The 23,008-nt window shown below is 38.6% G+C and overlaps 1 protein-coding gene across 3 annotated transcripts in view; it reads right to left on the bottom strand.

Annotated features, from left to right (window-relative positions):
• MYO16 (myosin XVI) overlaps positions 1–23,008 on the bottom strand; it is a 706,512-nt gene that overhangs the window by 314,419 nt on the left and 369,085 nt on the right. For all 3 annotated transcript variants that reach the window (XM_055244378.2, XM_063618637.1, XM_063618636.1), the window contains exons 12-14: positions 22,381–22,446; positions 5,702–5,829; positions 1,179–1,284 (exon numbers count right to left, since the gene is read on the bottom strand). In XM_055244378.2, coding sequence (XP_055100353.2) covers positions 1,179–1,284; positions 5,702–5,829; positions 22,381–22,446 — 300 coding nt within the window. The remainder of the gene's footprint in view (positions 1–1,178; positions 1,285–5,701; positions 5,830–22,380; positions 22,447–23,008) is intronic.

Consider the following 23,008-nt stretch of genomic DNA (forward strand, 5'->3'; position numbering starts at 1 on the left):
TCCAAAAGAAATCTAGACATGGAGAGGGTTCCATCTCTAGGTAGAGGCCCTTAGAGAGCAGACTGTTGATTTCCATTCTTTTGGATTGGTTATTGGTTCCTGTCCTGTCTGTTCCCCCCACTATTAGCCATTCCTTCCAGTGGCCTTTCAATGTCTTCTTCTGATCTGCTATGGTCTGAACAAACCTTTTAACGAAACTTGCTAGAACTATGTATAAACAACAGAATCAGTCTATGGATAAGCACCTGTGGTGGCCTCCTTGAGTAAAATTTCTGAGTTTGATTGTGTGGGATGTTTTTAGCTTTATCTTAGCTGCTAACAGGTCTTTTTGCTTCCTCCTTGAATCACGGTGATATTTTAGAACGATGAATTAGCAGGACAGTTAACACTGCGAATGTTTCCGAATAGAGTTTAAAATCTGTTTTGGCCCCAAAGGTGCATGGCCTGCCCATCAAAGTCTTTAAGGCTAACTACTGCCAATTCCTTCAGATACACTGAAGATTTATTATCAGCCTCCAGTGATCCCTCACAATAATTTCATTTCTGGCCAGCTCCCCAAAATGTCCTAACACACCAAAGTGCACTTTCTCTTTTCTTTTATTTTCTTTTTTGAGACAGAGTTTTGCTCTTGTCCAGCTGGAGTGCAGTGGTGTGATCTCGGCTCACCGCAACCTCTGCCTCCTGGGTTCAAGCAATTCTCCTGCCTCAGCCTCCTGAGTAGCTGGGATTACAGGCACCAGCCACCACTCCTGGCTAATTTTTGTATTTTTAGTAGAGACGAGGTTTCACAATGTTGGCCAGGCTGATCTCGAACTCCTGACCTCAGGTGATTCACATGCCTCGGCCTCCCAAAGTGCTGGGATTACAGTCGTGAGCCCTGCGCCCAGCCTCAAAGTGCACTTTCTTTGTGAACAACAACATCTACCTATATTACGTGTTTTAGATCCAACTATTCAGAGCAAATACAAAAAGAATGTACAAAATATTTTAAATATGTAAAATAAATAAATGTTCACTTGAACAATATTAATTTGAACCCAAGCTCAATAATTTTTTATTCTTTATTTCCGCAAATTTTGACCCCCTTGTGTCTATTATGATGTCCCCTCCCCTATTGTAAATGACAATTGGCTGAACATCTTCATTCACATATTTGCCAACCCAAACAAAAAACTTACATGTTTGAATCTGGAATCCAGTGTGGCCCTGCTGGAGCCAGCCCTGCAGGTGAGGTGTCTTATGATTTGTTTGCTGGCTTCAGACTTTCCTGATCCCCTTTCTCCACTAAGGAAAACAGAGAGGAAAAACGTAAGTTTGAAGGAACTTTGCTTCAAAGCTTGTTCCTTTGAAGCTACTTTGAAGGAACAAGTAAAAAAATTAACTGGAGATATTTTTCAGACACAGAAATGAGGAGGGAATGGCACATCAACTTGCAATGAGTTTATGGTCTCCGTTCACACTTCAATTTGATTCATTTGTCTGAAATACACGGTATATGTTTACTGTGTCATGTCCCTGATGGTGTTTCAGATGCTGGCATTACAAATGAATATGACACAAGTTCTGCCATTCAGTATCTCACAGGGTAGAACCACCTAGTGTAGGTGAATTATGCCAGAAAGGTGTCAGGCTGAGAAGACATAACCGACTTGACTCAGCTTAGCAAGTCAACATAAAGTGAGGCGATCCCGTGACAGCACGCTGTGTTGAGACATGCAGGCTCACACTTGGCCTTGGGAAAGCTGTTCATGCTTCATGGGCCTTACAGGAAAGACGTTACCTCTTCTGTGGAAAAGCTGTGACATCTTTCTGAGCATTCCTTCTCTGTTCTTTGAAATGAACATTAAGTGCCTAGCTACAAAAACTAAGGCAGTAAGGTCTTCAGATGTGGATCTGTCATTCAGCAGATCCTAAACCTGACCTGGTTAGGTTTCCTTTTCAGCTTGCTTTCGGTTCTGATGTTCTCTAGTTTGCATTTTTCTTTAATCTAGGAATGATCACTGAACTTTTATTTATAATGGCATCACTTTTGATACATCCCAGGCATACTTCATTAACTCACCCAATTTTTATAAATGGTAAATATTATATTCCTGACACTAGATGATATAGGATTAACATAAAATTCCGATATAATAATTACTATTTCAAAGTGGCCTGATCTACAATAAACTTATTACTTCACCCAGATGAAAAATTCATAAAAACAGCCTTTACTTATTTGGTAACCAGAAAAACTTTTTAAAGCCCTTTTATGAGTGCTTCCTTGGTTTTCTGCCTGGAAACATCTCTTTTAACAAAGTTGATTAACAGTGTTTGCCAGAAAAGAAGTAAGTTGAAAATTATTTTCTTGAAGTGTTGAGTCATTAATGGATGCTTCCACTCACTTGTGCAGACTTTTGAACTACTGGGGCCTAAGAGTATCAACAAATGAGGTATTAAGTTAACATTAGAAAACAAAATGAAATCTTTTCTGGTCTGGTACTGAGTTTTGGGACACCCATTCCAGGACTACTTGCGTTTTGATTGCTAAATCTTAAATTACCCTTTGTAAGTGCTCGTTTTGGGACACAATCGACACTCAATAATGATCTGTAAACAACTGATTAAGTTGAATTTCAAATGGCTAATTTTATCATATTCGTAAAAACGGAGAAAGCATGCATCTTAGCCCACACAATCAAGAATGTGGCAGAACTGCATGAAAGCACACAGTTTTGAAAGAAGAAAGAGAATCACTAAAATAGTAAGTCCTAGTAACCAGAGATTTGCTCTTCAATTCTGTATACCAGGACTAGCGATACCGAAAGGAGTTCTCCAGCTGGTTTCAGGTAGACAGTCAGGGAAGGGTCCCCTGAGAACCTCCGACCCGCCCCACAAGTGCTTACGTCAGATATTTTGTGCAGATAACGGAACTTGCACAGGGGGCTTGCCTACACAAGCCTGCGGTGGAAAAGTCCGTTCCTTAACACACGTGCAGCAAGAGAAATAAATCAACAGCGAGCAGCTCGTCTTAACATGCGCACTGGAAGGACGGAGGCGGAGCCGCCAGGAGTTTGCGCTGTAAGCTCTGCTGGTATTCGACTGAGAAGGGGGCACCAGGCACCCTGCTTCAGGACCCCTCTCTGCTGAGAGCTTCCCTTTCGCGTAATAAATTCTACTCCACTCTCTCGTGTCCGCACGCCTCATTTTTCCAGGTCGTGAGGCAAGAACCCAGACCTAGCTGAGCTAAGAAGCAAAATCCTGCATCATCACCTTCTTGAAACTTGAATGAAAAGATTTTTTTTTTTCAAAATAAGGGGTTGGTACAGGGAATCATTAACTTTAAAAAATGACCCAAAGGAGGGCCGGGCCCAGTGGCTCACACCTGTAATCCCAGCACTTTGAGAGGCCGAGGCGGGTGGATCACAAGGTCAGGAGGTCCAGACCATCCTGGTTAACACGATGAAACCCCGTCTCTACCAAAAATACAAAAAATTAGCTGGGCGTGATGGCGGGTGCCTGTAGTCCCAGCTATTCGAGAAGCTGAGGCAGGAGAATGGCGTGAACCCGAGAGGCGGAGCTTGCAGTGAGCTGAGATCGCGCCACTGCACTCCAGCCTGGGTGACAGAGCGAGACTCGAGACTCCATCTCAAAAAAAGAAAAATGACCCAAAGGAAAACTAGTTCTGCAGAATATACACTGGATAAAAAGTTCCACGAGCAAATACATGTCAAAACTGTTGGGTTAAACTAAGATAAACGGGGTTCTTCACTGAGAAAACTTGCTGGCCGCTGTGTGCTCTCTCCCAGGCGGACTCCCAAAGTGCATGGGCCTGCTGGCTCTTTTCTCCCCTCAGAGCCTTGCTCAGGACCCACACTTTCAAACACTGACCTATAACAGCTGCAATGATCATCCTAGAATTAAGTGGAAGCACTCAAAATTTATGTAAATTCTAAAGAAATAAATAATACATAGAAATAATCTAGTCAAGGGTCTGGCACCCAGTAAATTCTCAGTAAACATTAGTTGTTATTGTCAACAGTGTTATACACTCCCTATCTCACCAATTGACAGTGCTTTTTCTAAGCAACTTTTAAAAAGTTTTTCCCTATTTATCAAAGGAAGACCAGGAAACTAGACAGACAAAGCAGGTAAAAATAGGGTTGCCTGAGTCTAGAATGGGTGGAAGCCCCCATCTCTGTGCCTTTCTCATCCTTGAGTCTAGAATGAGTGGCCAGGTGCAGTAGCTCACACCTGTAATCCCAGCACTTTGGGAGGCCGAGGCAGGTGGATCGCCTGAGCTCAGGAGTTCGAGACCAGCCTGACCAACATGGTGACACCCCAACTCTACTAAAAATACAAAATTAGCTGGGCGTGGTGGCACATGCCTGTAATCCCAGCTACTCAGGAGGCTGAGGCAGGAGAATCACTTGAACCCAGGAGGCGGAGGCAGCAGTGAGCTGAGATCGTGCCATTGCACTCCAGCCTGGGCAACAAGAACAAAACTCCGTATCAAAAGAAAGAATGGATGGAAGCCCCTGCCTCGGTGCCTTTCTCATCCTTGAGTCTAGAATGGGTTTCAAATTCAAATGAGTCTAGAATGGGTTTCAAATTCAAATGAGTCTAGAATGGGTTTCAAATCCAAATGAGTCGAGAATGGGTTTCAAATTCAAAAAATATTTTGGGCCAAATGCAGTGGCCCATGTCTGTAATCCCAGCACTTTGAGAGGCTGTGACAAGAGGATCACTTGAGCCCAGGAGTTTGAGACCAGCCTGGGCAATATAGTGAGATCTCATATCTACAAAAATTAAAAAATTAGCCAAGTGTGGTGGCATGTGCCTGTAGTCCAAGCTACTTGGGAGTCTGAGGTGGGAGGATCACTTGAGCCTGGGAGGTTGGCTGTAGTGAGTTGTGATCATGCCACTAAATTCCGGCCTGGGTGACAGAGCGAGACCCTGTCTCAAAAAAAAAAAAAAAGGAAGTAGAATTCAGTGAAGTGTGGGCAAAGGTAAATAACAAGAAACAGGCTGAGAAAACATATCTTTGGAAAGAAATAAAATGATATTTGGGGCAGCCCTGGATTTTGAAAAGTGGCTTAGGTTCACTAATATTGGAAGTTTTTCTTTCTCCATGTTTTCTTAGGTTCAAAAGCAAAAACTTTTTATCTAAGCTTTAAATCTTCAAAAGGAAATGAGTTTCAGGTTAAGTTTGTTAATATTGATCCAGCTACACTTGGGGCTATTCCTAACAGCCAAGATGTTTCTCCTTTGTAACGAGTCAAATGTACTTATTGCAAAGATATACTGGACCTCAAAGTGCTGAGAAAGTAAATAAAGGTAGGCCGGGCGCGGTGGCTCACGCCTGTAATCCCAGCACTTTGGGAGGCCGAGGCGGGCGGATCACGAGGTCAGGAGATCGAGACCACGGTGAAACCCCGTCTCTAATAAAAATACAAAAAATTAGCTGGGCGTGGTGGCGGGTGCCTGTAGTCCCAGCTACTCGGGAGGCTGAGGCAGGAGAATGGCGTGAACCCGGGAGGCGGAGCTTGCAGTGGGCCGAGATTGCGCCACTGCACTCCAGCCTGGGCGACAGAGCGAGACTCCGTCTCAAAAAAAGAAAAAAAGTACATAAAGGTAAACTATGGGAAATGAGTTCATCTTTACTGCCAAGCCCTGTGGCAAACCTGAGCGTGGCAGACAAGGTTGAGGGGGAACTCACCTGAGGATGAAGCACTGAGGTCGCTGCTCCTGGAAGAGCTGGTGAAAGGCTCTCTCCACACAGGAGAAGAGGTGAGGAGGCAGCGAGGAACACAGCTTCCCTGAGGAGCTGAAATACAGCTGGGACACCTGGAAAACAGGGCAGCAGCAAGGGGAAAACCTCAGTGAAAAGGCGCCAGGATTCCTCATCCCATAATGAGAGTGACTTATGTCCAAGATGCAGAAGTGAATGAATCTCTAATTCTGAATCTCATTGGTATGTAAAAACATTGGTAAAATCACACCCTTCTCAGCACATTTTCAGCATGCATAATGACAAAATGGAGGCTTATACTTTATCCTTCATTACTTGGTCCACAGGCTTTAATTATTCTGCTGTCTTTAAGAAGAGCAACTCACAAAAAATGTTGTTTAATAGATATCTGTGCAGTAAGCTGAAACTGTGGTAATTTACACCAAATACAGTTTCTCTCAGCAGTATTTAATTTCAACACCATAAGATAGCCCAGGTTTTAAATTTGAATGTGAGAGGCAGTTGCAGCTGAAATGCATATGTTTACAAATTTCTCAGAAAAACAAAAATTAATTAATTTTAGAGAAACAGTGATTTATAATTATTGCCATAATGATTCGTTTCCAGTATTTTTAGTCCTTTTGAATTTCTAGTAAATTTCATTACTTTAGAATAAAAACTCAAGAGTGGGAAGACTTCTTAGTTGTGAAGAAATCAAAGTTATTTTTATTTTACAAAATAACTGGCCAGTATCTTTAAAGATGTCAAGGTCAGAAAAGTCAAAAGAAGACTGCAGAACTGGTCCATACTGAAGGAGAGTCAAGGGCATGGTGGTTCAAAATGCAACACGCAATGCTGGCCTGAATCTCTAGCTCTATGGGCATTACGGGACAATGGGAAATCCTGAACGAGGTCTCTTGATTCAGTGACAACAGTGTATCAGTAATAATTTTCCCATTTTGATGACTGTATGGAGGTTACACAGGAGAATACCTTTGTTTAAATACACAGTAAACATATTTAAGGTTGATGGGACCACATGCCAGAAAAGTATTTTAAAATGGTTGATGCTGAGGGATCTGCTGTTAGTCTGATGGGCTTCTTTTTGTGGGTAACCTGACCTCTCTCTCTGGCTGCCCTTAACAGTGTTTCCTTCATTTCAACTTTGGTGAATCTGACAATTATGTGTCTTGGAGTTGCTCTTCTTGAGGAGTATCTTTGTGGCGTTCTTTGTATTTCCTGAATTTGAATGTTGGCCTGACTCGCTATGTTGGGGAAGTTCTCCTGGATAATATCCTGAAGAGTGTTTTCCAACTTAGTTCCATTCTCCCCATCACTTTCAGGTACACCAATCAGATGTAGATTTGGTCTTTTCACATAGTCCCATATTTCTTGGAGGCTTTGTTCATTTCTTTTTACTCTTTTTTTCTCTAAACTTCTCTTCTTGCTTCATTTCATTCATTTGATCTTCAATCACTGATACCCTTTCTTCTACTTGATCAAATTGGCTACTGAAGCTTGTGCATGCATCACATAGTTCTTGTGCCATGGTTTTCAGCTCCATCAGGTCGTTTAAGGTCTTGTCTATGCTGTTTATTCTAGTTTGCCATTTGTCTAATCTTTTTTTCGAGGTTTTTAGCTTCTTTGCAACGGGTTCGAACATCCTCCTTTAGCTCGGAGAAGTTTGTTATTACCGATCATCTGAAGCCTTCTTCTCTCAACTCATCAAAGTCATTCTCCATCCAGCTTTGTTCCGTTTCTGGCAAGGAGCTGCGTTCCTTTGAAGGAGAAGAGGTGCTCTGATTTTTAGAATTTTCAGCTTTTCTGCTCTGGTTTCTCCCCATCTTTGTAGTTTTACCTACTTTTCGTCTTTGATGATGGTGATGTATAGATTGGATTTTGGTGTGGGTGTCCTTTCTGTTTGTTAGTTTCCTTCTAACAGTCAGGACCCTCAGCTGCAGGTCTGTTGAAATTTGCTGGAGGTCCACTCCAGACCCTGTTTGCATGGGTATCACCAGTAGAGGCTGCAGAAAAGCAAATATTACAGAACGGCAAATGTTGCTGCCTGATCCTTCCTCTGGAAGCTTCGTCTCAGAGGGGCACCTGGCTGTATGAGGTGTCAGTCAGCCCCTACTGGGTGGTGTCTGCCAGTTAGGCTACTCGGGGGTCAGGGACCCACTTGGGGAGTCAGTCTGTCCGTTCTCAGATCTCAAACTCCATGCCCAAGGTAATTATAGATTCAACAACATCCTCATCAAGCTACCAATGACTTTCTTCACAGAATTGAAAAAAACTACTTTAAAGCAAATATGGAACCAAAAAAGAGCCTACATTGCCAAGACAATCCTAAGCCAAAAGAACAAAGCTGGAGGCATCACGCTACCTGACTTCAAACTATACTACAAGGCTACAGTAACCACAACAGCATGGTACTGGTAACAAAACAGAGATATAGACCAATGGAACAGAACAGAGCCCTCAGAAATAATACCACACATCTACAACCATCTGATCTTTGACAAACCTGACAAAAACAAGAAATGGGGAAAAGATTCCCCATTTAATAAATGGTGCTGGGAAAACTGGCTAGCCATATGTAGAAAGCTGAAACTGGATCCCTTCCTTACACCTTATACAAAAATTAATTCAAGATGGATTAAAGACTTAAATGTTAGACCTAAAACCATAAAAACCCCCCAGGAGAAAACCTAGGCAATACCATTCAGGTCATAGGCATGGGCAAAGACTTCATGACTAAAACACCAAAAGCAATGGCAACAAAAGTCAAAATTGACAAATGGGATCTAATTAAACTAAAGAGCTTCTGCACAGCAAAAGAAACTACCATCAGAGTGAACAGGCAACCTACAAAATGGGAGAAAATTTTCATAACCTACTCATCTGACAAAGGGCTAATATCCAGAATCTACAAAGAACTCAAACAAATTTACAAGAAAAAATCAAATAACCCCATCAAAAAGTGGGCAAAGGATATGAACAGACACTTCTCAAAAGAAGACATTTATGCAGCCAACAGACACATGAACAAATGGTCATCATCACTGGCCATCAGAGAAATGCAAATCAAAACCACAATTAGATACCATCTCACACCAGTTAGAATGGCGATCATTAAAAAGTCAGGAAACAACAGGTGCTGGAGAGGATGTGGAGAAATAGGAACACTTTTACACTGTTGGTGGGACTGTAAACTCATTCAGCCATTGTGGAAGACATTGTGGCGATTCCTCAGGGATCCAGAACTAGAAATACCATTTGACCCAGCCATCCCATTACTGGGCATATACCCAAAGGATTATAAATCATACTGCTATAAAGACACATGCACATGTATGTTTATTGCAGCACTATTCATAATAGCAAAGACTTGGAACCAACCCAAATGTCCATCAATGATAGATTGAATTAAGAAAATGTGGCATATATACACCATAGAATACTATGCAGCCATAAAAAGGGATGAGTTCATGTCCTTTGTAGGGACATAGATGAAGCTGGAAGCCATCATTCTGAGCAAACTATTGCAAGGACAGAAAACCAAACACCGCATATTCTCACTCATAAGTGGGAATTGAACAATGAGAACACTTGGACACACGGTGGGGAACATCACACACTGGGGCCTGTCTGAGGTTGGGGGAGTGGGGAGGGATAGCATTAGGAGATATACCTAATGTAAATGATGAGTTAATGGGTGCAGCACACCAACATGGCACATATATACATATGTAATAAACCTGTACATTGTGCACATGTACCCTAGAACTTAAAGTATAATAATAAAAAAAGGTTGATGTTAAAAGTTGCTTGTAAAATTTATCTACACATTTTACACACATTTAAAATTATAGCAAAAATAATTTTTAAAGTAGAATAAATGATCCACGATTAGAGTTAACTGGATGAATCTCACAATGTTGAGTGTGAGTGGTCAGATACATAAGAGAACACACTGTATGTCTTCACTTACATCGAGTACAAACACAGATAACCAATCCTTGCTGTTAGAAGTGAAGTTGGCAGTAGCAGGGGAAGTGCTAATGTTTAAGGGGCTTCTGGAGTGTTGATAATGTTCTGGAGCTGAGTAATACCCACCTGCACGCTCAGCAACATAAGCACTTTCCTACAAACATTACACCTCAACCAAAACTACAAAAGCTAGTCATCACACAGTGTGGTGCTGGTGCAAAGACTAGATAAATGGATCACAGATCACTTGAAACAGACTAGATAATTCAGTGCAACCCTACATGTTGGTGAAGATGAAATGGGAGAGTTCCCTAACCCTGCTTGCAGGATGTGTGACAGGGTGTGGCTCATCTGTTTGGCCACTGTGTGTGCTCAAACCCCCTATGGGAGGGGGAGCATGCAGATGGGCAGGTACAGGAGCCTGGGCCAGCACCTTCGGGCTCTGGCCCCATAGTAGCGTCTAGGGGTGGGTGCCTGCAACTTCTGAAGCCCAAGTGGGCGTGTGTTACGGTGCACTCTTTTAGCTTTGCTGTACATGGACAGCTTAAGTGTTAAACAGTTCAGTGGACCTTCTGCCTATTTTGCAAGGGCAGAGGGCCAGTGTGACAGCTTTCTGTATCCTAAGCTCTTTTCTGGCATCCAGGAAAAATCAGATCACACACGGACTTGAAGGATGGTGAATGCAGGGATTTTACTGAGTGGTGGAGGTGGCTCTCAGTGGGATGGATGGGGAGCTGGAAAGTGGATAGAGTGAGAAGATGATCTTCCCTGGAGTTTGGCCATCCAGTGGCCAATCTCTCCAACCATCCCCAGCTGAACTCCTCTCAACATTCAGATGCTCCTTCTCTTCTCTCCTTCTCTGCCACTCTTCTACTCTTCTGTTCATCTGCTTGTGGAGTCTGGTGTTTGGGGGTACAGGATGTCGGGCATGGTGGGCCAAAGGCAACTTTTTGGCATGAAAACAGGAATATCTGTTCCCATTTAGGGCTGTGGGTTACCAGGCTTGAGGGTGGGGCCTTTGCTAGGGAACTGCTCTCTTCTACCCGGTATCTCCCTGCCTCCTGTCCATATCAAAGACACAGTGTATGACCAACCAGGCTGCACCACTTATCAGTGGTAAAGGGTGCTGCTGAGAGGGCTGATCATCTATTCGTAAAGAAAACAAGTGTTGATCTCTATTCTATAGCATGTGTAAAACTTACTTACAAGTGAATTTAAATCCCGAATATAAGCAGCAAAGTTTAAAGCATTTAGACAAGCATATAGAATGGTACTCTCATGATTTGTATGTAAACAAGGAAACAGGATTCAAAAATACAAATTAAAATGAGAATGATGGAGCGATCTCACTACATTAAATTTAACAAGCTCTTGTCAACCACATAATAATAGAAAATAATAGAAAATAAGCAAAGACAGAGAGGTGTATAAGCTGTGCATATAATCAATAGATTAGCAGCAATTTAAAACATATTCCTACAAATCAATTTAAAAATGGAACTATAAGCCAGGCGCGGTGGCTGATGCCTGTTATCCCAGCACTTTGGAAGGCTGAGGTGGGTGGAGCACGAGGTCAGGAGTTCGAGACCAGCCTGGCCAATATGGTGAAACCCCATCTCTACTATAAATACAAAAATTAGCCGGGTGTGGTGGCGTGTGCCTGTAGTCCCAGCTACTCAGGAGGCTGAGGCAGGATAATTGCTTGAACCTGGGAGGTGGAGGTTGCAGTGAGCCGAGATCCTGCCACTGTACTCTAGCTGGGGCAACAGAGTGAGATGCTGTCTCAAAAAAAAAAAAAAAAAAAAAAGGAACAATAATACAAATTTGGGCAAAAATACAAACTAAAAAGATGGAAAATAAATATGACAAAGGATGGAAAGCTCTCGTGCTATTTCAAACTATAAGATGCTATATTACACACAAAATCCTAGCAGAATTAATCATAGTTTAGTCCTAATGGTAATAATAGCTTACAGGCACTCTGTGCATGGTGCTGTCCTCAGCACCTCACAGGCACTCACTCATACAGTCCTCCAGAACCTAGGACTGGAGTCAGAGAAGTATTTTTATGTTTACAGGCAAGAGAATTGGTGCCAACAGAAGTCAGTGACTGGCCCAAGGGGACAGGGCTAGTGGGTGGCAGAGCTTGATTTCCAAATGAAGTTGTCTCTTGGGCTGGAAAAACATGTCTATACTACTGAGTGTTGTATTTTTAACTAATTGGAAGAATCATCTGGCAATATCTTCTAAATTCGAAGATTCATGTTCAACTGGGAATATCTCTGTTGAAACTCTCAAACATGAGCAAAAAGAGCATTTATAAAACAATTCTTAGGACTCTTTGTAAGAGCAGAAAATACAGAAATAAGTTAAAAGTCTATAATTAATAGATAAATATAACTGGTTGTGTGTCATTACAAGAAAATTCTAGAGGGACTTTAGAATAAATTAAGTCTAAAATTTTCAAGGTGGAAAATTTTTGAAAGCATGAGGGCTGATCAACAGCTTTTTTATAAAAGAATACAGTTAATGGCTGGGCACAGTGGCTTACACCTATAATCCCAGCACTTTGGGGGGCTGAGGTGGGCAGATCATGAGGTCAGGAGATTGAGACCATCCTGGCTAACTCAGGAAAACCCCATCTCTACCAAAACTACAAAAAATTAGGTGGGTGTGGTGGCACATGCCTGTAGTCCTTGGGACTTGGGAGGCTGAAGCAGGAGAATCGCTTGAACCCGGGAGGCGGAGGTTGCAGTGAGCCAAGATCGTGCCACTGCACTCCAGCCTGGGCAACAGAGTAAGACCCCATCTCAAAAAAAAAAAAAAAAGAATATAGTTACTATGTTATGAGTTAATTAAAATATAGAAAATAGTGGTATACCCATTTTTTGAATGTACGTGTGTGTTCATGTATATAGTAAACATGTTAAACACTGGATGGAAGGATAATAACTTCAAGATAACCGTTATCACTGCTTATGAAAATAAGTAGGTTGAAGGTGAAGTGGTGCTTACCCTGTGTTTATAGAACAATATGTCATCTATCTAATCTAAGACATCCTATAATTAAAACATGCTGTTATTTTTGTACCACTCAGAAAATAAATGTTACAATTAAATTAGGACAGTGTTTTCTTACCACACCCTTAAAACTGCATCCCAATCACAAAAGTACATGTGAAAAAACAAATACAGCACTTTTAATTTTAAATGTTTTTAAAAGAGATATGAAACCAATATACGTGGTGGGCACACAACTGTCTGCTGCATTCTGTTTGAACTTTTTTCATTTTTAATTATTCCAGAAGTTGCAATGAATATTAAGAACAATTAAATGATAGTGATATACACATTATAATTTATAAAACTAAGGAGTTTTAGTCCAGCTTCATTGTCCAGCAGATCTAATTTCTGTTATTGCTTGAAAACTTGTACTAACACTATTTCACTTCTCCCCAAGTCCAACATAGACTGAGGCTCCAATTTGACAAAATGTTTTTCAACTTTCTATTTTGTAAATGAGAGTTTCATTAGATGTTCAACAGACACAAGAGACAGCCTGGATCATGTATCAATCTGTGTGTACATGGAGTTCATTTCTCTAACTATATATTTTTTCGTTTTCATTTTTTTGAGACAGAGTCTCGCTCAGCTGCCCAGGCTGGAGTGCAGTGGCCCAAGTACAGATCACTGCAGACTCCATCCCCTAGGGTCAAGCAATCCTGCTGCCTTAGCCCCCCAAATAGCTAGGACTGCAGGTGCACACCACCACGGCTGGCTAGGGTTTTCAAATTTTATTTATTTAAATCTATTTGGGCTTAGATATTCTCTTTATGCCAAATTTTACTAGAGAGTATATGTAGGTGATGAGCCTTGAGTGTCTAAAGAAAGTTATTTCCTGATAAACTCATAACCTCTCTCACCTCCCCTTTCTTGTAAATCTCTTTCCCATGCAGTGTTACAGTTCATGTTGTGGAATAGTCCATTGCTACCACCTGGCAACACATTACCTGATGCTGATTCTATGCTTTATACATAATACAATTATGGAAATAATAACGACAGTGTAATTCTATGAAACCTTGAGGATTTCCGCTATGCGGTCCCTGTTTTCTGAGTGACTGACAAGCCATTTAAATTTTTTATTGGTTACCATTCTCATTGTTAAAATTGCACGTTCTCATTGGGTCCAGCGAATATCATCAGGGCCGATGCTTCCTTCACCACCTGTCTTTTCTCTTCTCTTCACTGTCTTCCTTCCTTATTTGTATCATTTGAAACAAGAGGATTCTTGGTCAGGGGATCTTTTAAGCACTCCATTTTAGCTCATAGGTGAGATGACAAGAGCTCAGCCTTGCTAATCTTTGATGGACTCTAGTTCTAGAGAATAAGTTCCTTCCTTCTTAATGGACAAAGTCCCTCCTTTTCTTCACTGGTCATTATACTTCTCCATAAACCACCAGCAGATTGCAGAATTCTGCCATGTTAATTTCTAAAGCCACTAACGCTTCCACAGCTTATGAGAGCCATTGAGCCACTGGCCTCCGTCTCTGGGGAGCCTAGAAACTTTGTGGCACCTCCCAGATGCCAAAGGCTCCAAGTACCCTGGGCTGCTGGTTTCGCACTATGCTATGAACATCTCACTCTGTCGGCCTGTGTAGGTGTCCTATTTGCTAACTATATACCTATGTATAGGTGACGTATTTTGAGAAAGTATGTGTTTGTGTTTACAAAAGATCACAAATAATAATAATAATAAAACTGTCTGCCTCTGGGCGCAGCACTTGTGCTGCTGAGAGAAGCCTGCCAAGCATTCACTCTGGAGTTGCATGACCTGGACTTTAATGCTAGCTCTGCCACTCATGGGAAGATTTCAGAAAATCTGCTGAACCTCAAGTCTCAGCTTATTCAACTGCAGAGTAGAAATAACAATTCTGATACTGATTTACTTGCCTTTTGAGATGAGATGTGATAGTAAATGTAATGCCATTTGAGGCAGTTCTGCCATGTAAGAAGCACTCAACAATGGCAGCTCTTTTCATTTCCTAGAATTTCAAATATTATAATTTTTTTAACTTGCTCATATCAAATTGCATGGTGCATTTCTCTAAATAGTCCTATATATTTTTTAAACCCCATAATGTGGCTCTAGTCCATTCTTCTGCTCTTCAGAATCTTACTAACTTTTTAAGATTTGCCCGATCATATTTCTTTTTTATTGTGATGCTTTTTTAAAAAAAACCTGATAGGATTTATTCCCTTCTAACCTCTTGACTTGCCAATTAGGGCTACACACACCCTCAATACAGCTATTTAATTGTTGTTCTCAGCTAGAAGTGAAGTATGTGAGTTTTTCATTGTTATTTGTGTTTTGTCTCTAGCATGTCTACACAGTGCTCGAGGATGAGGACACTGTAAGTATCTAAGGCAATGTATTTTCTTATAGAGTCAACAGATGTTTGTTGGCTTGATGATGCATTTTTGTTTCTGATTTTAAGGTTGCTTTTTTGTAAAGCCCATGCAGGAAGATCTGGCTCCTTTCTATTTTCTCTTTCTCCCCTACATGTTTAAAATGAATGATATTACGTGTCTTCAACATAAATAGGCAGCACAATCATGGACCCTGTCCTGGTTGGTTGGACTTCCTGTGGAACTGCCTGCTGACTCGGCCACTGTGACCCGCATCTGGGCAGTGGTTGTTAGCGTCAGATCAGCACTGCTGTGGCAGAAAGCAATCTAACTGGGAGTCCTGCCTGCTGCCTTGTGTAGACGTCAGTCTCGAAGGGAAGTTTGCCTCAAGAGTGTTCTACGTCCATGATTAATAACTTGCTAGAAATAAAAATGAATGTTATGCAAAGGCTTAATAGACCAGAGTTAATGATAATGAAATAAAACTAAAATGCAGATGTTATACGTGAATTTCTTTTTAAATATGAAACGGAGAAGTCATTCTCCTGGTCTTTATAATCTTTACAGATATAATCATATTTAATGTTTTATTTTTTTCTGGTAAACTAATTGACATGGGAAGAAACCCAAATATTTGAACAAAATTTGTCATTTAAAACAACAGACATACTACAATGATAATAACTAGAAACAAAAAGAAATAAATTTTTGTTGTGTGGCCTGAGGACAACAAGATCGTTTTAATGAATACCTGATAGGTGACTACTTGATATTATTTACTAGGCACTAATATTACTACAGGGAATAACCACTAATTCAATGTAAAATGTATGTCCTTGTAGCAACCTAATATCTATAATTTTACGGGTTGTTACCTGTAGGCAAGGAGAGCACAAATACGGATGTCAAGTCCAGAAGGACTAGACATTTTCACCTTTTCTCATGACTTATAAAAAGCAGGTAATTTTATTGTAAGCTTTATATCAGTGCATCTTTTACCTGATATATTTTTTGTATTTATTTTCCATTTTTATTTTATGACAGATTTAGAAATGATGAATATAAGAGGTGGTATGTGTATATATATATGCAAATTCATTTTATAAAATCATAATACTTATATATAAAATACTTAATTCATATATTAAATACTTAATTCATATATAGAAACATATATAGATTTTATATTAATAATTATATAAATTATAAGTTGCATTAGCCATTTTCAGTTTTAATAAACTATTCTGGTAATGATCTCAATGTATTAGATCTTATTCTTACATTAATAAGCAAATATGTCTCTTAATATGTTTCTCCTTTTCTCTATGAATGTGTATTTCTGAAAAAACTGCAAATACAATGTATTATTTGAAGCCATAATACTACTATAGTGTCAACACTTTAAAAACAAACATACCACAATTAACAGTTTTTTTCCCGTCACAAGATACAATGTAGTATGACAAATTGTGTCATACTATAAAAAATATTATGTTAAATTTTGGCTAATACTTAAAACTTTACCTCTAGATCCATAGAAGCATCCAAATAAGAGTCATTTTTTAAGTTTTCATTCAATTATTTAAAGCTGACTTTTGTCTCACTGTTAATTCTTGTTAACTCTACAATCAACTGTTACCATAAACGTAAGCCAGAAATAATATTATCAATAGTAACTTTAAATAGGGTGCGTTTGTCTCTCTCTTTCCCCTCCCACCCCTTGGTGCACACAGAATTAAAAAATTAAAGGCATGAAATGCCAAACTAACCTAGGTATCTGAGGGCAAATGATCTTCTGACACCAATGCAATAAGAACAGATGTAGTCTCCTTTACCCTATAGCTGTAATGAAGCAGCTAGTACCAGTCAAATTCTCCTAACCATGAACAGTTACAAAGACTGGATAAAATACAAATCAAGCATCTAATGGCAGGGATAGTAAAATCACCAAAGCAGCAATGTCTTAGGGAGCTAAGATCTTGAAGAAAATCAGGACGCACCGGGCCACAAGGGATCTTTTCCATCCCCTCCTCCCAGCACACAGTGCCGCTGTGCTGAGTGTCTCTCAGCAGCACCACAGAAAGTCACCCTAAGTGTCTCATGCTCAGCAGAGATTTGAGCAGCATCACACAGTACGGGGGAGACACAAATCCAAGTTCAGGATTCAGAAACAGAGGAAAGCCAAATGAATATCAGCCCAACTTTCCACCTGAGACCCGTGAGGGGGCTCACCTTTTTGAAGGGAGCAAATAAAAAAATTAAACGAGACTTCACAAGGTCAAGGCGGTTTGTCTACAACTTATGTGCCCGCTAGGTGGAAAGGTCAAATCTTCTTGGGAGGAAGATAACGTCTTCCTGGGTCCTATGGTTTTTTTATATGGAAAGTTCAATATTCCATCAAAAATCCCCATGAATGTCAGTAAATATATCCATATATGTAAAACCAACACACACACACACACACACACACACACACACACACACACACACACACACACACAGTCACATAGTAGAAACAGACCTCCATATTAGAGTCATAAGACACAGGATTAAAAATAACATGTTCAAGAAAATAAGTGGCATGATGAAGACGAATAATTTCACCAGAAACCTGGAAACCCTAAGAGTTTAAAATAAAAACGTTAGCATTGAAAAAAATCACATAACAGACGTCAGCATTTTAAGGAATGATTTTATCAGCAGATTCAAAACAACAGAAAAGAGAATTTAAAATATGGCCAAGCAATTATCCAGACTGTGGTCAAGGAGAAACAAAAGTAGAAAACAAAGATTAATTCGGCTTATATTTTTATAGACTTTCTACATATATACATACATATATTTTTTATAGAAAGAAATCACAAATAGAAACAAATAATACCGTAAACTAATTGATAATGAATTTATAAAATAGCAGACATGTAGAATTCAGTAAAGCTACATTTAAAGTAAAATTTAAAAGCCCCAAATGCTTATTTTAGGGAAGGCAGGAAGTCAAGGATATATCTATAGAACATAAACAATAATCAAATTATACCCAAATAAATTAGAAAGACGGAAATTTTAAAAACTCAGAAAAGTCACAAATTACCAACATATGGAATAAAAAGAAGCCACTCAAAATTCTACAAATTTTAAAAAGATAAATAGAACCATGAATAATTCTATGCCAAAAACTTTTGAAGATTAAATATAACATAATTTTTAAAAAATGCAACCATTAAAAGATAGGACAGAAAGAATATGAACTGTCCTATGTATGTCAAAGAAATTAAATCCAGAACTAAAACCTTCTCGTAAAGAAAATACCAGGTCTGAATGGTTTCAGTTGTGAATTCTTCTAAACATTTAAGAGAGAAACACCACCAAATTTACAAACTCTTTCAGGGACTAGAAAACAGAGTACACCTTCCAATTCCCTTTATGAAACCAGCATAATTTTGATATAGAAGATTTTTTTAATAAAAAAAGAAAAATTAGAGGTTTATCATTTTCACGAACATAGATGCCCTAAGCAAAATATTATTTAATAGACTTCAGTAATATAAAGAAAAGGATAAAAGATCAAAAATGTAAGGTAGGTTTAATATTTCAAAATCAGGAATTATAATTCACAAACAAAATAAAGGAGAAAAATATTCATATCAACAATTGGTACAGAAAGAATACTTACATTTGATAAAATTCAATATGTTTTCTATGATAAAGACTTCTTAAAATAGCAATAAAATGAAATTTCCTTAATCTGATAACTGGTATCTATGTAAAATTTATAATGGTTTTTATACTTAAGGTTTAATTCCTAAAGATTTCTCCTGAGATAAGAAATATATATATATATATATATTTTTTAAATGAAATTATTAATAGTATCTGACATTATTCCGGTGATCCAATCCAATAACATAAGAACAGATTAATAATAGGATTTTAAAGAAAGAAAGAAAATTATTATTGTTTCAGGCAATAAGATTGTGTACACAGAGTATTTTAAAACATACTAGATAATTTTATAGCTAATAAATTTTACAAACTTGCTAGTTTAAGGTAAGACTTTTTAAATTGTGTTTTTATACATATATGGAGAACACGCCAGTGGCAAATAAAACCTTTAAATGGTTCTTAATAACAGCATTTAAAAACATTTAATGAATACTATGCACTACACCCTCCAGAGGAGCACACGGATGATACACTGAGAGGAATTTCACATTTTAAAGACCTCAATAAATGAATACAGTTAAAAGACTCAGTACTTCTAACATTTTTTGTCTGTTTCTAAATTGAATTGTAAATATAATGCAATCAAATTCAAAATCCTAGGGGGAGTCCCCTCAGCGACCCCCAGATTGACAAGCTGATTCTAAACCTTAAAGGAAAAGGCCAGGAATTAATTGCTAGGGCAAGTTTGAAGACCAAAGGTGGATGACTTAGAGTACAAGGCATAAAAATGTATTATAATAGACCAATCAAACTGAATGGAAATTCTATATCCATTTATATATAGTTACCAGTTTTATGCAAAAGTGCCAACATGATGTCCTGGAGAAAGGATTTTTTTTTTTTTTTTTTTTTTTGACAGAGTCTCACTCTGTTGCCCAGCCTGGAATGCAGTGGCGTGATCTCGGCTCACTGCAACCTCTGCCACCCGGGTTCAAGCGATTCTCCTGCCTCAGCCTCCCAAGTAGCTGGGTTTACAGGCATCTGCCACCACGCCCGGCTAATTTTTGTATTTTTAGGAGAAACGGGGTTTCATCTTCTTGGCCAGGCTGGTCTTGAACTCCTTACCACATGATCCACCTGCCTTGGCCTCTCAAAGTGCTGAGATTACAGGCGTGAGCCACCGCGCCCAGCCGAAAGATGGTCTTTTTAATAAACAGTACTGTTTCAGGTTAATATACATTTTTTAAAAATGAATCTTGACCCCTACTTCTTGCAAGATATTTTCAATATGCATTGAGAATCCAGAATGCTTAAAGATCTTTCAAGTCAATAAAAAAGGTAGATGAACCAATTTTAAAGTTTTTAATTTTTAAGCAGGATAAAAGCCTGGAATAGATGCATCACAAAAGAGGATATAACTGTACAGTAACTATATGAAAATGTGGTTAATATCATTGTTTGTCAGAGAAACACAAATTAGAGCAATAAGATTCCACTATATATATACCCAGTAGAATGATAAGCAAACAAATGAAATTTGATCAAGGAAGAGAAGCAACTAGAATTTCTGTATTAAGTTGTAGATATACCTTAGTACAACCACTCAGAAAACTGTTGGTAATTATCAAAACTGATTGTATGTATACACTTTGATGTACCAATTCCACTCTTTCCAACAAAAGAAGTACTTATGTTATCAAAAAAAAATTGTGAGGATGTTCATAGCAGTAATATTCTTGCTTCAAAAGACAAAATCTCCGTTAATAGTTAATTAAACTGCCATATATCCACAAAAGGAAATTTTATACAACCATACAAAATAAAATAACCTATTGTACTTATTGTATTGCTACACACAAAAACATGGGTGAATCTACCTTCCATAATATTGAAAGGAAGCAGCCAGGTACAGAGAAAGATAGTCTGCAAGATTTCACCCATATAAAGTTCAACCATGCAAAGCGGAGGGCGAGAGTAGTCAGAACTGTACTGTCTCTTGGGGAGGTATGTCATGTTTGAGACAGGGCATGGGAGACATCTATGATCCTACTAATGCTCTAGTTCTTCATCTGCATGATGGTTTTTAGAATGTCATGACTTTTATAAATTAGTTGAACAGAAGATTTAATATTTGTATGCTATGCAATATTTATATTATATGTCACTACACATATTCACATAAATATTAATTAGGACTCACAAAGTGAAAGATACAGAACTGAGGTTTTTCTCAAAACCATTTAATAACCACATGTCAGATTAATTTCAGTGCTTGGACGAAACTCCTGAAATGATCATGGGTGATTCCTTCGCTCTAGCGTCTCATGTTCACCCTGAGATTGCACAGGGTGAGGCTGGCATAGGATTGGGAGGAATGAGGAGGGTAGGCAGGTTTCAACACAGCTTTAAAGTAGCTGTGGCACTGACTTTTTAATTTAATTTAATTTTACTTTATTCTATTTAGAGACGGGATCTCAATCTGTCTCCCAGGCTGGAGTGCAGTAATACAATCACAGCTCACTGTAGCTTCAACTTCTTGGGCCCAAGTGATCCTCCTGCCTCAGCCTCCTGAGTAGCTGTAACCACAGGCACATACCACCACGGCTGGCTAATTGTTTTTTGTGTTTGTTTGTTTTGTTTTGTTTTGTTTTTTGCAGAGATGGATCTCTCATTATGTTGCCCAGGATGGTCTCAAACTCCTGGCCTCAAGTGATCCACCAGGCTTGGTCCTCCAAAGTGCGAGAATTACAGGCATGAACCACCGAGTCCAGCCAGAATTGACTTTTGATAACATGGGTGGAGGGTGGGGTGGTGGATGCTCTCTTGTTCTCATGAACTATTTCTGTGAAAATACATATTTGATTTCCTAGGAGTCTGAGTTCCTAGGAGTTTCCTAGGAATTTCTCTTTTTCTCTCTCCTCTGTCTGTCCTCCCTGCCTGTAACATCTATGAGTGAGCCCCGGCTTCAGAAACATACACCCACTCCCTGCCTGCTGGTTTCGGGCAGTCTCCTGTTCTCTATTAGTGGAACCAGCCTTGTTGTTACACAAAAAATAGCTCCTATGATATAGTATTTTTGACCCATTTCTACTCAAAAATCACATTGCATTTTCAATTGACTGGAATAATTTTCTACAAGTAATTTCTCTTTTAATTTTTAGGGCCTCATAATTAAACCTGGCAAGTCATTTGGGAAAATATAAACATGCAATATTATCCTTTTTTATTCCCATTGCTTTAACGTCATAGCACTCTTCAGAAACAAGTCACATGTCCAAATAAGGGCTCTAAGCCAAATGATCTTGAGTTAGTCAAGAATGTATGGAAAATATATTTATATATTATTTAATTTTAGAAGTCTAATGGCTATAGTCATAAACAAATGACAATATTTTAAGTGCAAAGAAACATTTTGATAAAATAATTTCGATTTTCAAAGTTGACTCAAAATGAATTAGTCACTAGAATGCAATCATTCAATTCAGAATTTAAAAAAGTTTTTTAGAAGTTTGCCTTACTGTTTTTTTCAGTCATTTGATACAAATGTGTATGACTAGAGTGTATTACTGTACATTATTCAATGATATTTAAAATTTTGTACTCACCATGGAAGAATAAATTGGAAGCTCCTTGTATGGGTTAACAAGCAAAAGAATGTTCCCAATGAATGTCTGTGAAAAAAGGGAGGCAAACAGTTCGTGAGTCATATAAATAGCATCTTTAAACAATAAAAATCATACAACTTAAAAACCATTGTATGAAATATAAAAAATAAGAAAAAATCTACTTTAATATTTTGTAATTTTTTAATATTTTGTAGTTTTTTTAAAGTTTTGAATTTAAAATATTAAATGAATTAAATAATTCAAATTAAATAAAACAGGCTTTATTTCACTGAACATATGAGAAATGAAATAAATTCTAAGAATTTCTTTTCTTAAAAGATTCTGTGAGAAACCAAACAATCAAAAAATATAGACTTAAAACATATGACAAAATGCCTACGAAAAAGTCAGTGGGGTAACAAATTCTGTTATTCTGCTACAGAATAATAAACTGCATAAGTGAGAAGTTAGTAAAGCACAATAATCAAATAAAATACTTTGTTTCAATTAAAAAGTGACAATGAGATACAAAGGCACAAAGTACAGATGGAACAAATAAAAATAATAAAATGATAGATTTAAACCCAAACACCAGCAACTATATCAATTGTAAAGGTACCAAATACTA

This window comes from Symphalangus syndactylus, chromosome 15 (assembly GCF_028878055.3).
Source record: "Symphalangus syndactylus isolate Jambi chromosome 15, NHGRI_mSymSyn1-v2.1_pri, whole genome shotgun sequence".
NCBI lineage: Eukaryota > Metazoa > Chordata > Mammalia > Primates > Hylobatidae > Symphalangus > Symphalangus syndactylus.